Here is a 15295-nt window from a genome sequence, read left to right as displayed (position 1 = left end):
TGACTCAGAGTTTACATAGGCAAACTTAGCTTCGATCTCTCTAGCGCATATTTGTAATTAATCATGTTAAGTGTCATGATCTTGGCACTGATGTTTGGGCTTATTACTCATTTCACACACTTGTTTAGCTCCGCCCAGTTCTCATTACCTGCTTCTCTGATCCACCTTTACTAGTCTCTATTTAACCAGCCTTCAGACCAGTTATAAATGCCATATTATTTCCGAGCCATTGGTGAGACTTATTCTAGCTTTCCTGTGTTCTGATTGCCTGATCCTGACCTCTTCTGCATCTTGACCTCTGAGCCTGGCTGTTCCCATCTGATCTGTTTGCCTGAACTGTCCTCTGACTCCTGCCGGATCCCTGCCTGTCTGTGTACCAAACCCTTAACTGTTACCCGACTCCGTCCTGGATTCTCCCTCGGCACCTCAGTGGATCTCTGACCTCCTGGCTCTGACAACCGAGCATGTAATGGACATCAGCTTTGGCTTCGCCCTCTGGATTATTCTGCCTTCCTTTGTCTGTTTGGATCAGATCACCTGCCAGTCTTCTGACCACTGATACATCAATGGCTGGGACTTTCTGTGCGGCAACCGCCAAGCTGTGTTGGCAGCCGACCGGCTGGAACCAACCTCACCCTCTGGGCTCGAACTGAACTATAAGACCAGGTTAGTGAATCACATGTTCGATATTATCCACTTCCAGATAGAGGTCCTCACTAACCTGCTGTCTCCTCCTGCAGAGTTTCCTGCCTTAGATGCTGCTCACTTTGATTCAGTTTTAAATAAATGTTTTGAGATATCTGTTTATCCGCCTGGAATACTAGATCCTACTGTTCTGAGCCTGAAAGTTAAGCTTAATCAAAGTTAATACATTATTAAATTAATTGGTCAATGGTTAAATAGGACACTAGGCAAATTAATTCAAAGAAACTTTTTAAGAGCTCTTTAATAGATTAATTAGATAAAAAAAACGTAAAGCTGTTTTAAAGATGATTATATTATATATATGAGATAGATGATGATCTAATACCTTTGCACCATATGTTTGTGTAACTGTACCTGACGAACTGCACCAACTATTTCTGCTCTGCTAGAGAGTCTGGTGGTGAGTCGGTACAGCACTGCCACTGTCTCTATAAGGCGTTGGTAGGATTCTCGTTGCTCCATGTTCTGCCACTGTGGTGCTGTCATCTGCAATAAGGAACATAACATCAGGCCACAGTTTAAATCGGTGTCCATTGAATAGGCTTGCCTATATCTCCTAAACACGGGAAACATCCAAACAAAGCTTCTGTTTTATAGGCCGACCTTCAACGCTCCTTTGAATTCCTCCAGCTCTTTCTCAGTGTCTTCCTCTGTCAGGTTCCTCTCCCTCTCCGCTTGTTTGAGTCGCGTCTCCAGAGTGTAGTTGTCATTACGAAATGCAAGAGACAGCTGGACGAATGCATTCTGCATAGGGGTAATAATACTTTTACTCACACATTAAACATGTCATTAAACTGCTAAAGATAGAATTACTTGAAAGGTTTTCTGAAGTAAAGCAAATAGACGCTAAATGAGAAAAATAAATAGTGAGCATATGAGGGAGAATCAAGCGACCCGAGCGTGGGGAACAAGCTGTGAGTCTGACATTTGACCTTCTGGTGTTTTGCTTTGTTGATCAAAGCCACTCAGCTGAATTTTCCAACACAGGGCCCACCTCTGGGAGGAAACATATGACCTCTGACTGTCCTGATCCAGACTCATCCCTAAGGGAGCAGCGAGTAAGGCTGCAGCAAGAGCACAACAGCGTCACAAATGTATGCATTTTCTCCACAGGAAATCGCTGGGAGTCTCTTTGGCCTGATCAAGAGCAGAAAAACACTTTCCTGTTGACAGAAAAGCACCAACTCCAGGCGGGATGAATTTTGTGACAACTGCGTAATTAAGCCGTTTGGCAGCAGGTCAGGTTATTACAAATACACGGAAAGGGTTCAGTCAGTCCATCTGTTTCCACCATTAGAACACAATACACTGTTTCAGGCTGACAGACTACAGAGGCTATTGATTTTATGACTTGTCCATGTAGGATTTATATGTACTGTATGTGATTAAACGTGAGGTCATTTTAGATTCGTTTTCTTTTTGAGGGTCATACAGCTTCTTAAAGGGTTAATTTTATATTTTAACTTTTTCTAGCAATGGAAAGCTGTTTGATTGTTATAGATGTGGAAAAACAGATTCATTTTCATCCAACAACTGAGCAAACAGCTGATCAAAGTGACAAAGCAAATTACTGCCATCCAAAGGCCCACTAATCATCTTCATCATGTAAACATTTAAACCATTGTCCCCTTTAGTGAAGTTTATCATGCAAAACATGATGATTTTTTTTATTTCTACCAAAGAAAACATTTTTCATCAGTTTATTTAAAGAGGGTGTTTCAGATAAAAAATTTTCTTGCAAATGTTTTTTTTTAAAGCTCTTACATGACAGAGCACTTTCTAATGCTACTCTCAAACACACTATCCTACCTCTGTATTAGATGCACGATGAGTATTGCTTCCATATTTGTCTTTGCATGTGTTCATTGCTGTAACAGTTCTAGGTTTGTTTATCTAATTTGAATTTTCATTATTTTTATAATAGGGCAGACAATTTCCCTGGAACTGACCCCATCTTGCCTTCTTGAGTTAAGCTTATTTTAGGCCGTCAGACAGCCATTTAGTGCAGATATGATATTAACTGCTGATAACAGCTACACAAAGTCCTCCTCTAGACAAACATGTTAAATTATCATGAGAAACAATATTGGCTAGTTTTAAAAGAGGACATTTATTCTAAACATGTTTCAAATTTGTTTATATGGGTTTATAGTAAGAAGGGAAAAACGGAAGCACAACTTTGTTTTCTGAAATCTTCATAATAGTTTTTACTGTGAAAACAAAGGAAAAACCACTAATATGAGCAGGCTGAAAATGTGAAACACTTCTTCTGATGTGCTGCCTGAACTTTTATACATAATTAAAATCTAAAATACAATGTTCCTTCTAAACAATAAAGAAATTTTCAATTTTTTATGTATTTTAGAGATTTGCTGAGTTTAACTGTTTTAACTTTTAGGGCATCAAACTGCTCAAAACAGCTCAACAGCTACTGATTACTGGGACAAAGTCGAATAAGTTACAGTGTTAATAACATCTTATGCATTCAAAGAATGATTAGAAGAGCAAATAATTAAAGTATTGATGAATGCATAAGTTGTGAGTTTAAACAGGCACAGCATTTTTATCTACAGGGATCAGTTTGTTTTATTGTGAAAGAAGAATTTATTAAATGATTAATTTTTTGAAAGATTTGATGCACAAATTTTTAATAGTCTTTGATATGAGCCTTTTTGATACACAAATATCCCCTGTATCTCTGCAGATTTAAAAAGCTATCAAATGGAATAGACTCGTTCATTTGACTGATTTCTTAGAAATGGGAAACATTTTAATCTCTGTAATACTGTTTCTACATGGAAAAAATGAACTCTACAACCATCAGAGAACTGATACCAACCTCAACTTCTTTCTCAGTGAGCGCAGGTGCACTAGAAAGATATGAAGGGAAAAGAAATGTTAGCAGAGAAAGAAATATACTTATTCAACAAAGAAAGGAGGTTTTGTTTTGATCCAGCGAGACAGAAAATGTCAAAAGACACACCATCCTGGCAGACCTCTGTGAAGTTTCAGTTTTCTTAGCATCACATCTGAAATGTTTGGCATGGCGTCAGACTTCTCCTTCATCTCCTCGCTGCTTGATGTCTTAGCAGAAGGTGGAGCTGCTGCAAACACATATAAGTCCTTCAACTGTGTTTCATCAGAAAATAATGGAGCAGCTTTGTGGTTATATATTTTTACAGTCCACAGATTACAACTCTGAATAATTTTCTTGTGCCATAAAAAAAGGTGTTTGTTAGCTCACATAATTCAGTAAACATGTCATCTGCTGTTAAAGAATAAAACTGTCTTTGTGTTTGCCGTTAAATAGTTGGTACGGAAGAAAAAGAAACAGCTTATTATCATTAATGTGCTGGAACACATTTGCTCTAATTCAGAGAGTATACACCCCTACTGATGGAACGAAATGTCCAGCTGGACGAAAGCATTTTCTGTCCTATGTGAGGACTTTGTGTTTAATGCTGTTACCCTTTTCCTGCTCTGCAGCCTCACTCAGGTCTGGTAACTTGGAGCCAACTATGCTCTGGTTACGGATCAGCTTGTGCTCCTGAGAACAGGAATGAACACGTTCCTTTTTAAAATACTTAAACAAGGCTGAATTTAAAAAGATTACATGGTGATCCCAAAGTGTTGTCTGCAGAGTGGTGGTTTTACCTCTCTGAGCTTGGAAAGTTTCTGTATGCTGCCCGGTTGGGCTTGTAGATCCTTGTACAATGAAGACTTGAACACATCATCTCTGGATTTTTCTGAAAAAACCTCGTCAACTGTAGGTGGTAAACCAGGGGCTCCAGTTTTTGAATTAATGCTGCCAACAGCATCCCATGAGACAGCCCTCATCAGCGGAGGGAAGGAACCGATTGTTTTGATCTCCGCTGTGCAGGGGGCCCGCTGAGTAGGGGGCCTGGGGACCGGTTTGGCCACCCCTGTGGCTGGAGGAAGGTTTGGGTTTCGACCAGAAACCTCATCTGCTTTGCTGACAGCCTGTGGGCTCTTAGGTCTGGAGAGCTCATGTTTCTCCTTCTGAACAGCAAAGCGAGGCGTAAGCACTCCAGAGGACACTTTTCTTTTTTCAGTCGTCTTAGAGTTCACTGCTGGCGGCTCATCCTACGGGCGGCAAGAATAAAACATTTCATATCTCTGTTAGAAACATTTTGATGCCTCTCATTGTTTAAAATTCGCCAATAAAAAACCCCAAATGTAAGTTCGACTTGACTTAAATACTTTTTTGACAACTTTAAAAGCAGACTGAAGCTGAAGACAGGTGCTTCAAACCATCAATGATGCTAACTGCTATCCTAACTAATTTTTATTTTTTTTTATGGTTTAGGATTAATTTCAAGATAGTTAAAATCATGTAAAAATCACTCTCTTTGTAAACATTTATTTTAGTCGTTAATGAAGGCAGATGATCCTATCTGCTAAGTTTAGTTTATTTCACCCAAATAAAGAAAGGCCACTATTGCCATACTATCAGTGACGTGCGGTGAGGTTCATAGCTGGTGAGGCACTGACGTCATCAGAATCAGATTTGCAAATAGATGCATAGATTGACAGCAGTTTACAGGTTATGTTTCACTTCTGCATCCTTACACATACAAACTGTAGCTCACAAAACACACATTTCCTTAAAAAACAAAACAAAATAAATGTTATTACTGTCTTACCTTTACTTATAAATGAATAGAAGTCCTCCTTATCTTCCTTCAGTTTTAAAAGTCTCTCTGTCTCAATGGAGATCACTGCCAGGGAAGAAAGCCTTCCTTGATCCGTCCTGTTCCTGCCTTATGTTTTCAGTCTCTTGAGCACCCCCTGCCATGAGGCAAGAGAACTGCCTGCCTCACCTCGAACTTGTTCTCTGCCGTTTATAATCGCTCATTACACGAAACACGTTACACAAACACAGTTGGTGACAAAAAGCTCTGTACATTATATACATAAGCCAAATTATTAGAAATAAGTTCACATATTACATTTGTTTAAACCATTTTATTGACGCCGTACAGCAACATGCTCTCTCCGCTTTGCAGCCAGCGCAGAGCCAGGGGTTGCGCAATCCAAGGTGAGGCAGAGCTCGCTGCTGCCTCACCGGCATCGCTTCCAAGCATTTGAATGGGAAAATAAGAAAATTCAGCGATTTTGAACAAATAAAAATCGAAATTGGTGAAGCTACATGAAAAATGAATATTTTTTAGTACAAACCACCGGATGAATATAACAATTTAAATTACTTTATGATTATATATTTTCTTTCTTTCCATGATGGCTGGTGAGGCACTGCCTCACCTGCCTCCCCTGACCGCACGTCACTGCATACTATAGTCCCCTATAAAGAAAGCGCAGCTCTGTATCCTTGGAAACATTAGCTAAGTTTGATAAGCCTCCATCATGCAAACTGAAAGCGTTGAATTATGGTTCATGTGCAGCCATCAGACTTCTTTTTTTAGATGTATAATTCATGGTAACATAAGAAAACATGCAGCAGATCCACGGCGCTCACCTGGTTCTGGTTCTTTAACTCAGACTGCTCTCTCGCTTTGGGCAGCTCTAAATGCTACAAGAAAAATGTTGTTTTTCTTTTGTTTAACATCCTCAATAATAGAGTGCTGTATTTAATGATGGTAAGAATTTAATTTCAGCTATACTGTAATCCATCAATACTTTGTTACGTATGGATGAATTTCGTTATCGTTGTGAGTTAGAGTCATTTGCTTACCTGACTGACTGCCTGGGGGCCACTATGTGTGGCTTCTGTGGTCCCTGTAGTTGAAGAAGAAGAAAACTACTTAGAAAACAAACAAGTTGAAGAAGAAGAAAACTACTTAGAAAACAAACAAGTTGAAGAAGAAGAAAACTACTTAGAAAACAAGCAAACTAAAAGACTTTAATCATCATCAGACCTGACTAGTTATCTAAGACCATGTGATGGCTGCAACTACAGCCACCCAAATGTGGTAACATTCAATCACATCACACACTAGGTCAGCCTGTCTCAATACATTTATATTGGGATTTCTTTACATTTAGGATTTAATTTACAGAATAATTTTTGTAAGGAAAGGCATAACACTGTATTCTAGAATAAGTGCGCACATTTTAGTTTACACTGTTATGTTCTGCTTGATTTAATCTTTGTTTGTTTTTTTGAGTCACCTCAGTGCCGGCTGCTCCAGTCCTTCAGGAGAACAGAGGTGGAGAAGGGGTGGAGCCAGCCCATTGAAACTGCAAATTGGTTTACACCACTACTCATCAGCAAGAGGGGGGGAATGGGATTTTCCTCTGTTAATTTCAGTTAGGTTTTTATGTGTTTCCCCCTTTGAATCTTCTATGTGGCCTAATCAGCCAGTATTTAAGTTTCCCCTTTGTCTCATGTAGCAGGTCTGTTTGTTTCAGGAGGTCTTTTTGTTAGCCTGAGTTAAATTCTGTTACTTTGACCTCTTTTATGGGCCCAACTTTGTAATTTGTCCTTTATTGACCCAAGTTCTTTGTTTTGGGTTCAATAAAAAGAGGACTTTTTTGGATCCCAACCTGTGCCTGATGTTCCTTTGACTGCTCAGACCATCACAGACCAGTAGGTTTAAACTCAAAAAAGCGAGTTTTCACCCAACTGTATTGGTGTTCTTCTAAAACCAGACAAAAACTGTATTTACAATCGTTAACACACCTTTTAGAAATACCAGACTTATGCTGGGTGTTTTTCTTTTGTCGTTTATTTTTCTTTTTGTACCTGATTAAAATCACAGTCCTGGCGATAGTAAGATAGGAAGATGGCGGCGCGCAGAGTCGCAGCGGCCCGGGATACTAAACTTTTTAGTAGCTTTTATGTTTTTTTGGTGGTAGTTTTTATTATAATGCACAGTTATAGCACTCTTGCACTACAATACAGCCGGACCGAACTATTACAACTCAATCGCGGTGCACAGTACCTGCCGATCGGACACTATACCATCCCTCCGGAGATCATCAAACCACCAACCGGGACACCCGCAGCAGCGAGCCGGAGGAGGAAGCGCTGTGAGCGGGGGCAGAAGAGAGGCAAGCGGGCGGGCGTCTGGGCGAGGCTAAAAGCTAAGCCCTTCAGACTACCGCTTCCTACCATCTTCCTTTCTAATGCGCGGTCAATCAGGAATAAGATGGACGAGATCAGACTGCAATTGTCCACACTGAAAGCCTTGAACAACTGCTGCTGCATGATCTTCTCCGAGACCTGGCTAGACAGCTCCACTCCCGATGCTGCTATCGAGTTGGCGGACCGCAGCGTCTACCGAGCCGACAGGACAGCGGACTCGGGTAAGAAAACCGGTGGCGGCCTCTCCATCTACATCGCGAACTCCTGGTGCACCAACAACACGGTTGTGGATAAACTGTGTAGTCCAGACGCAGAACTTTTATTGCTTAAGTGCCGACCGTTCTACCTTCCTCGTGAGTTCAGTGCTGTTTACATATGTGCTGTTTACATTCCACCTGACGCTAACGCTAAGGTAGCACTAGCACAAGTATACAGTAGCATTAACAACTGCCTGGTAGCACACCCAGACTGTGTTTTTATCGCAGCTGGGGACTTCAATCATGCGGACTTAAAATCTGTTCTGCACAAATTCCACCGAAATGTCAAATGTGCTACCAGAGGAGATAGAACTCTGGATCAGGTGTATACTAATGTAGCAGATGCTTACAGAGCCCAGGCATTAGCTCACCTGGGTCTGTCAGACCACCTCTCCCTCCTGCTGCACCCACAGTACACACCCAAAATCAAGAGTGCTGAGACCACCGTCCGAACTGTAAGAATATGGCCAGAGAGCGCTGTTCCTATGCTACAGGACTGTTTCCACCACACAGACTGGGATGTTTTCAGAGAGCAGGGCACAGTAACGCGGGATATACTGGACAATTACACCACCTCTGTTCTAGACTACATATGTTTCTGTTTGGACAATGTTACAACTTGGAAACAAAGCCGTGTGTATCCTAACACTCCACCTTGGATGACACACGGAGTACAGCAGCTCCTCAGAGCTAGGAATCGTGCTTTTAGGTCTGGTGACCATGAGGCATACAGCAGGGCCAGGACTGCGCTGAGGAGGGGCATCAAGTCTGCCAAACAACATCATAGGAGGCGCATCGAAGCCAGATTTGCAGACACGGCTAATCCCAGGCAGGTGTGGGAGGGCATCAGGGCCATAACTGACTACAAAAAGAAATCACCATCTACCCCAGCCAACAGTCCCAACTTGGCGGAGGATTTAAATGTCTTTTATGCCCGCTTCGACAAGGAGAACACCGACGTTGCCCTCCCCCCTCTCCCCCCCACAGTCCCAGCCCCAGTCCTGACCACACACGAGGTGAGGTGCGCTCTCCGCCGCATCAACATCAGGAAAGCACCCGGGCCGGACGGTGTACCGGGCCGGGTGCTCAAAGACTGCGCTGCGGAACTCACAGACGTCCTCACCTCCATCTACAACATCTCGTTGTCCACCTCATGGGTACCAGCCTGCTTCAAAGCCGCCACAATAGTCCCCCTTCCCAAACAGTCCCATGTCACAGGTCTTAACGACTACAGGCCTGTGGCACTCACTCCCATCCCCGCCAAGTGCATGGAGAGACTGGTCATAAAGCACATCAAAGCCGCAACTCCACCATCACACGACTCACACCAGTTTGCCTACAGGGAAAACCGCTCCACAGAGGACGCCATCGCCATCGTGCTCCACACACTGCTGGAGCATCTGGAGCACCAAAACACCTATGCTCGCCTCCTCTTTGTGGACTACAGTTCAGCATTCAACACCATTCGGCCCTACAAACTCCGCCACAAACTTCACCAACTGGGACTCAACACCACCCTGTGCAACTGGACTGTGGACTTCCTCACCAATCGTACACAGAGGGTCAGAGTGGGCAACAACATCTCCTCCACTCTTTCCATAAACACCGGCGCGCCCCAGGGGTGTGTTTTAAGCCCTCTGCTCTACACCCTGTTCACACATGACTGCTCTGCCTCTTCTCCCTCCAACCTGATCGTCAAATTCGCTGACGATACCACCGTCCTGGGCCTCATCACCAACAACGATGAGAGGGACTACAGGGCAGAGGTGCAACATCTGGCATCATGGTGTGACAGCAACAACCTTGCTCTTAACACCAAAAAGACCAAGGAAATGATTGTGGAGTTTAGGAAAAAACAGCCTAAAAAGCACGAACCCCTCTCCATCAGTTCAGAGGTGGTGGAGAGAGTCAGTACTTTTAAATTCCTAGGGGTGACCTTGGCGGAGGACCTGTCTTGGGGCACTCACATCGCCTCTACTGTTGGGAAGGCCCAGCAGTGCCTTTTCTACCTGAGGAAGCTGAGGAGCTACCACATCCCCAGGCCACTGCTGGTGAACTTTTACAACTGTGCCATCAGCAGTGTTCTGACTTATGGGCTCCTAGTGTGGTTCTCTAGCTCCTCCAAAGCAGACCAGCAGGCACTCCAGCGTGTGGTGAAAACAGCAGGGAAAATCACTGGAATGCCTCTCCCAGAGATTAGTTCCATCTACACCACACGCTGTCTACGGAGAGTGCAGAACATCATGCGTGACAGCCACCATCCTGCCCATCACTTGTTCCAACTTCTACCATCAGGTAAAAGGTACAGGTCCCTTCAGAGCCGGACCAAAAGACTGGCCAACAGCCTATACCACCAGGCCATAAGACTCTTGAATTCACAGGACTTGAGGAACGGACTACCTAAATTCTGAATTCTGAATGATTTGCCTTATTCATTAGGGCCCCGTTATTATAGTCTGGTTGGGAGCTGTGTATTTATTCTGTGTGTGTGTGTGTGTGTGTGTGTGTGTGTTGGGGGGGCAAGCATTATGGCACTTAATAATCTTTGCTGCACTTTAAGTGGGATGGGGGGGGCGGGGCTGGGGGGGTCAAGCACTGGTGTCACTTTTACCTCTTGTGCACTTTACTTGGAACTTGCTGCTACTAAGTATTGTACCCCAAACATAATTTCGTTGCCTTTTTTTTTTTGACAATGACAATAAATTCTTGAAACTTGAAACTTGGATTCTCCACAGAACCACCTGTAGCTGAAATTTGCAGGAAATAAATTGCAGTCCACCGACTGACCAAAATGAATGGCACATGCACTGACAGTAGCTAAAAATTATGGAAAAGAAGGCCTTCCTAGGTAAAAAAAAAAAAAAAAAGAACAAACAAATAAAAACAACCTGGAGTTGATCTGTAAAGACAGACCTCTGAAATACAAATGGAAACCAATAAAGGGTTTACATAATTTTACATGCCAGGTAACTGTACAGTTTCTCAAAATGTTTTAAATTGTTTGGGTCAATCAGCTGAACTCAGCTAAGCTGCATCTTAGCAGTATACCTTTTAAATAAGGGAATAGACCATGCTTTTCAATAAGCTTTAAATGTTTATTAAAGCTTATAGAAGTTTAGTTATTCCACTAATTTTTAGCAGCTATTTAGAAAAACTCAGATGAAAAGGTACAAACCAGTTTGAAATGGACCAATTAAAGAGCTGCTTCTTGATGGACCTGGTGAGGAAGACGGTGTTGGAACTTGAGAAAGACCTGAGGAGAAAAAAACTTCTGTCATTAAAATAATGATTTGAAAAATAAAAAAAACATACACAAGAGAAGGTGTATCCAGACATCTATCAACCTCAGCCTGGTAAATAACACTATTTTAAAGTGTGTGTCTGTTAGATGTGCCAAAGGCACCACCTGTGGGGGAGTCGCTGAGGCTGCTGATGGATCGCCTTCCTCTGCGGGTCAGAAAGCGGTCGCTGACCATCTTAGCCTGCTCGATAAGCTCCAGGTTCTTCTGCCGGTCTTCCTCAGACAGCTGGAGCTCTGGAAGCTGGTCCTTCACCAGGTCGATCACATTACCTGTGCTGTCTAAGAGGCACAATATACAGATTACTGCAGATTCTGCAGACCAGTAAATTGGAACTCAGTGTTTTAAAAGGCCTTTGCATCTTTTAAAAGATGTAAATTAAACAAACTCACTTTTCTTGCTTTTGAATAAGTCAGCTGAAGCTGTAGCTTTGACCAAGTTAAGGCTCTTTGCTGATAAATCTAAAGTTTCCATGTAAGGTAAAAATTAGGTATCGGTAAACGTTAGTGATGAAAACATCAGACAAAGCAGGGGCTTCACTACCATCTGCTGTTATAACTCATACAACATCAAAGCATCAAAAGCATTTCAGGCATGTGAGAGGAAAACTTCTCAGTTTTATCTAAAGCTAGGGACATGGTCCCAAACCTGAGGCACATCTTCCTTAAATAAAAGACTGATTTAGAAGCTGTTTATTCTCATTTTGAAGACAATGAAGGAACAGTTAGTTTATGGAAAATTACTTCCAGAACAAAATCGCTAAATCCAAACCTTAAACTAAATAGTTCTCATAGAGTTTATTTTTAGATTCCAGCTGCAGCATATGAGCCTTTGTGGGGTTTACCCACCGACTGTGGTGATGGGTCCTCCAGAGGAGTTTCTGGCCTGGCGAGCTCTGGGACTATGTGGCCTGAGAGAAAAAGATAGAGAGGATTTAACAACAGTGAAGCAAAGGAGTTAAATCCATTTAAAATTTGGACATGGTGGAAGAGTAATTACCTGGCCTGTTCAAAGGAACGGCCCTCTTGTTGGACAATGACGGCCTTCTGCGGGAAGACAATGGTGGGGGCGGTCATAATGATGGCTTGGCTCTCACCCGGTGTAGACTTCAATCCAACGAAACAAAACAAGAGAACAGTTATAAAAGAGACACAGTAAAGGCAACATCGGTCTGACCCACTCCGGTCTGGAAAGGTGAGCTGCAGGGTCTTCATCTCACTGCCTGGACACAAGTTCGGGACGTGTTTCATATCCATTCGTGCAGTGTAACGTAACCATAGTATTTTAGAAAGTTATTTTGATCTTGGGTTCTTTGCGTAATGGATGTGGAAAACTGTTCAATAATGTTTAAATAGTATAATATATCCTTGTGGTTTGTGTAAAAGGATTTTGTAGCTAATAATCACATGTCACATATACACAGTGACTCAGGTTCATGCCAGCTGACCATATATACGTTGTTATCATATTATTGTAAAGTTTAATTAATAGCACATATATCCGGCTGAGAAATGATGATGTCTTTGTGTTACAGATACAGACCCTTCTTGGTACACTGGTGTATATAAAAATAAAGTAGTGACTCTCAATGTATTGACTTATCTATTTTATTGTATTTTAAATAGGCATATAGGCTAAATCTTTTGTCCCCCCAAAAAACCTAAAACATTTTCAAAGCACTCCCTGTTCAAAAGCACTTCCAGCGGCCCTAAAATTTACTGTTGTCATTTTTGACATTCCCAATTTGTTTAAATGCGCACGGAATCTCTACACCGACTGGCATTGTATCAACGTCTCCTTTGTGGCAACAATGACTGCAGAGATTTTTGCATGTCAGGCCGAACCGGACTTCCTGACCTTTTTTTAAAAAACAAAAACTGAGGCAGGAGTTTAGCTTCATCTTTGGAGTATTGCTTTGCATGTGGTGAATATTTACATATCCGTCACCCATTTATTTGTACGGTTTGGTTATTAGATTATGAACTACACAGAGAAGAAGGCCCACAAACAAAAAGCAAGGTTTGCACATACTGTCTGCTGAACTGCGAATGTGAATAACGTTCTTTCAAGATCTGCTCTGTTAGTACAAATATTTTTGCACCTTTTTAAGGCGTGCTAACCATCTGATTATCTGGCCCAAAGTGGGTTACCTGAAATTATCTGTTGAAAAACATCAGTTAGGGGAGCTAATTGGCTTTGTAATAGATATCAAAACTTTTTTAAGAGCAGTACAAAAGAAAAGACAATATAGGCCTGTAACTCAAGGCATGCTTCTGAAAGCATCTCGTTCTATTTCTATATCTGTGTTCAAGTCTTCCATGTCTATTTTTATTATTCTACCTCCCTGCTGCATCTCTGATGTAATAATTGATAATTGGCCTTTATTGATCTCACAATGGAGAAATTAACTCTCTGCTTTTAACCCATCCCCTTGGGGAGCAGTGGGCTGCCATTGTGCAGCGTTCGGGGAGCAGTGTGGGGTTAAGGGTCTTGCTCAGAAACCCAGAGTGGAGGCAGTGGGGATCGGACAGGGTACTTACAACCTTCTCAGAGCACAACACACAGTTCTCTAACCCACTAGACCAATACTCCCCCTAGATGTAGATAACACATCCTTAAACTGCATCTTATGTTACACAGCAATAGGATTTTACCCAACACTGACTTTAAAAAGTTATGGTGAACTCTTGTTTATAGATATTCTAATAAAAGCACAATATTTTGATCAAAATGTCACTATTAAATCAAGTTGCAATGATTTAAAAGCTGTAGTGCAATGAAAGTCAAGGACATTTGCCCAAGGTATCTTTCTGCCATCTCACACTGCCCTGTTCAAACTTTAATTTAGAGGAGGTTAAGTTTTACTAAATGATTTGCTGCAAACAAGCTGTGAATGATAAAATTGGTGCGATGATTTACATAGGCCTACAGAAATATTTGCATGCTGGATAAAAAATTATACCGGGGCACATTTTCATAGTTAATACATCTGAAAACTTAGTTCATTCCAAGTCAATCCCAAAAAAAGGAAAAATACATCAATACTCAAGGTTTATTTTTTTCATTAGAGGAAATGTTATTCCATACTGATGGTACATTAGCATCTAAGCAAATTAATACGCATAAGCTGCCAGCCAGGATTGGCTGAAGTCAAACAGTGTTTTTGCTGATGATGAAAAGACGGTCCTTCCCTTAGTCCCATTAGGCAAACTTACATATGTACTATGATATGAAATAGTTAATGATTTTTTTACCACCTCATGATATCAATGTGAAAAAAAAAATCATATGATGTGGAAAATGGAGTTTGATTCACAAGGAAAAAAACTTAGGCCTGATTACTGTTAGAACTACAGAATAGGGTACTTAATGCATATTTGTTAATTGGGAAGAGACAAATTTTAGTTCATTATTTGATCCCGAGAGTCCACCCACCACAGTGTTAAACTGAGCATATTTCATCCATCCTGTGGCTGGATGATACGTCTCAAAGTGTAATAGAGTGTATGCCAACACAATAAAACTATCCATCTTTATTGGTGCATAGCTGCTTTACATCTGCTCTCTCTCTCTCTCTCTACCATTTTACGTCTGGATCTCCTTTTATTAGTAATGCTCTTGTACTATAAGCTTTTATAGAAGTTTATAAGCATACTTGCCTTTTGGTAATCACACAGGAATTTACTGCTGTTTAGCTAATGCCTTTAAAACGTTGGGGTTGAGTGCTGTCATTGACCTTTAAAAACAGGGCCGCTTGGATGGTTATATGCGGACTGAGAAGTCTACATTGTTTTTCAAGACAGTGGGTATACAGTGCTGTGAAAATGAATTTCCTACCATATAGATTTTACCTTTTTTTTAAGCATCTTTTTAATTCTATGCATTATTGGATATTATTGAAAGTAATAATAAAAGAAGCAGTTATTGAAATGCTGTTTTCCCTCATTAGGAGACTATTATATCACAAT

General features: G+C 41.5%; 1 protein-coding gene across 4 annotated transcripts in view; it reads right to left on the bottom strand.

Moving 5' to 3' along the window:
* The window catches only part of mrvi1 (murine retrovirus integration site 1 homolog), a 31419-nt gene that overhangs the window by 6192 nt on the left and 9932 nt on the right, over positions 1 to 15295 (bottom strand). For 2 of the 4 annotated variants that reach the window (XM_038297718.1, XM_038297720.1), the window contains exons 3-14: positions 12327 to 12433; positions 12176 to 12237; positions 11435 to 11608; positions 11204 to 11281; positions 6419 to 6462; positions 6203 to 6256; positions 4360 to 4809; positions 4174 to 4252; positions 3689 to 3809; positions 3545 to 3575; positions 1309 to 1449; positions 1060 to 1191 (exon numbers count right to left, since the gene is read on the bottom strand). In XM_038297718.1, the coding sequence (XP_038153646.1) occupies positions 1060 to 1191; positions 1309 to 1449; positions 3545 to 3575; positions 3689 to 3809; positions 4174 to 4252; positions 4360 to 4809; positions 6203 to 6256; positions 6419 to 6462; positions 11204 to 11281; positions 11435 to 11608; positions 12176 to 12237; positions 12327 to 12433 (1473 nt within the window). Of the gene's footprint in view, positions 1 to 1059; positions 1192 to 1308; positions 1450 to 3544; positions 3576 to 3688; positions 3810 to 4173; positions 4253 to 4359; positions 4810 to 6202; positions 6257 to 6418; positions 6463 to 11203; positions 11282 to 11434; positions 11609 to 12175; positions 12238 to 12326; positions 12442 to 15295 lie in introns of all 4 variants that reach the window. The other 2 variants (XM_038297719.1, XM_038297721.1) reach the window with 2 other exon arrangements.

Source organism: Cyprinodon tularosa, unplaced genomic scaffold, assembly GCF_016077235.1.
Source record: "Cyprinodon tularosa strain WSP-4 unplaced genomic scaffold, ASM1607723v1 ctg395, whole genome shotgun sequence".
Classification (NCBI taxonomy): Eukaryota; Metazoa; Chordata; class Actinopteri; order Cyprinodontiformes; family Cyprinodontidae; genus Cyprinodon; species Cyprinodon tularosa.
Note: the sequence above shows the minus strand (reverse complement) of the source record. Positions and strands in the feature narration are given on the sequence as shown.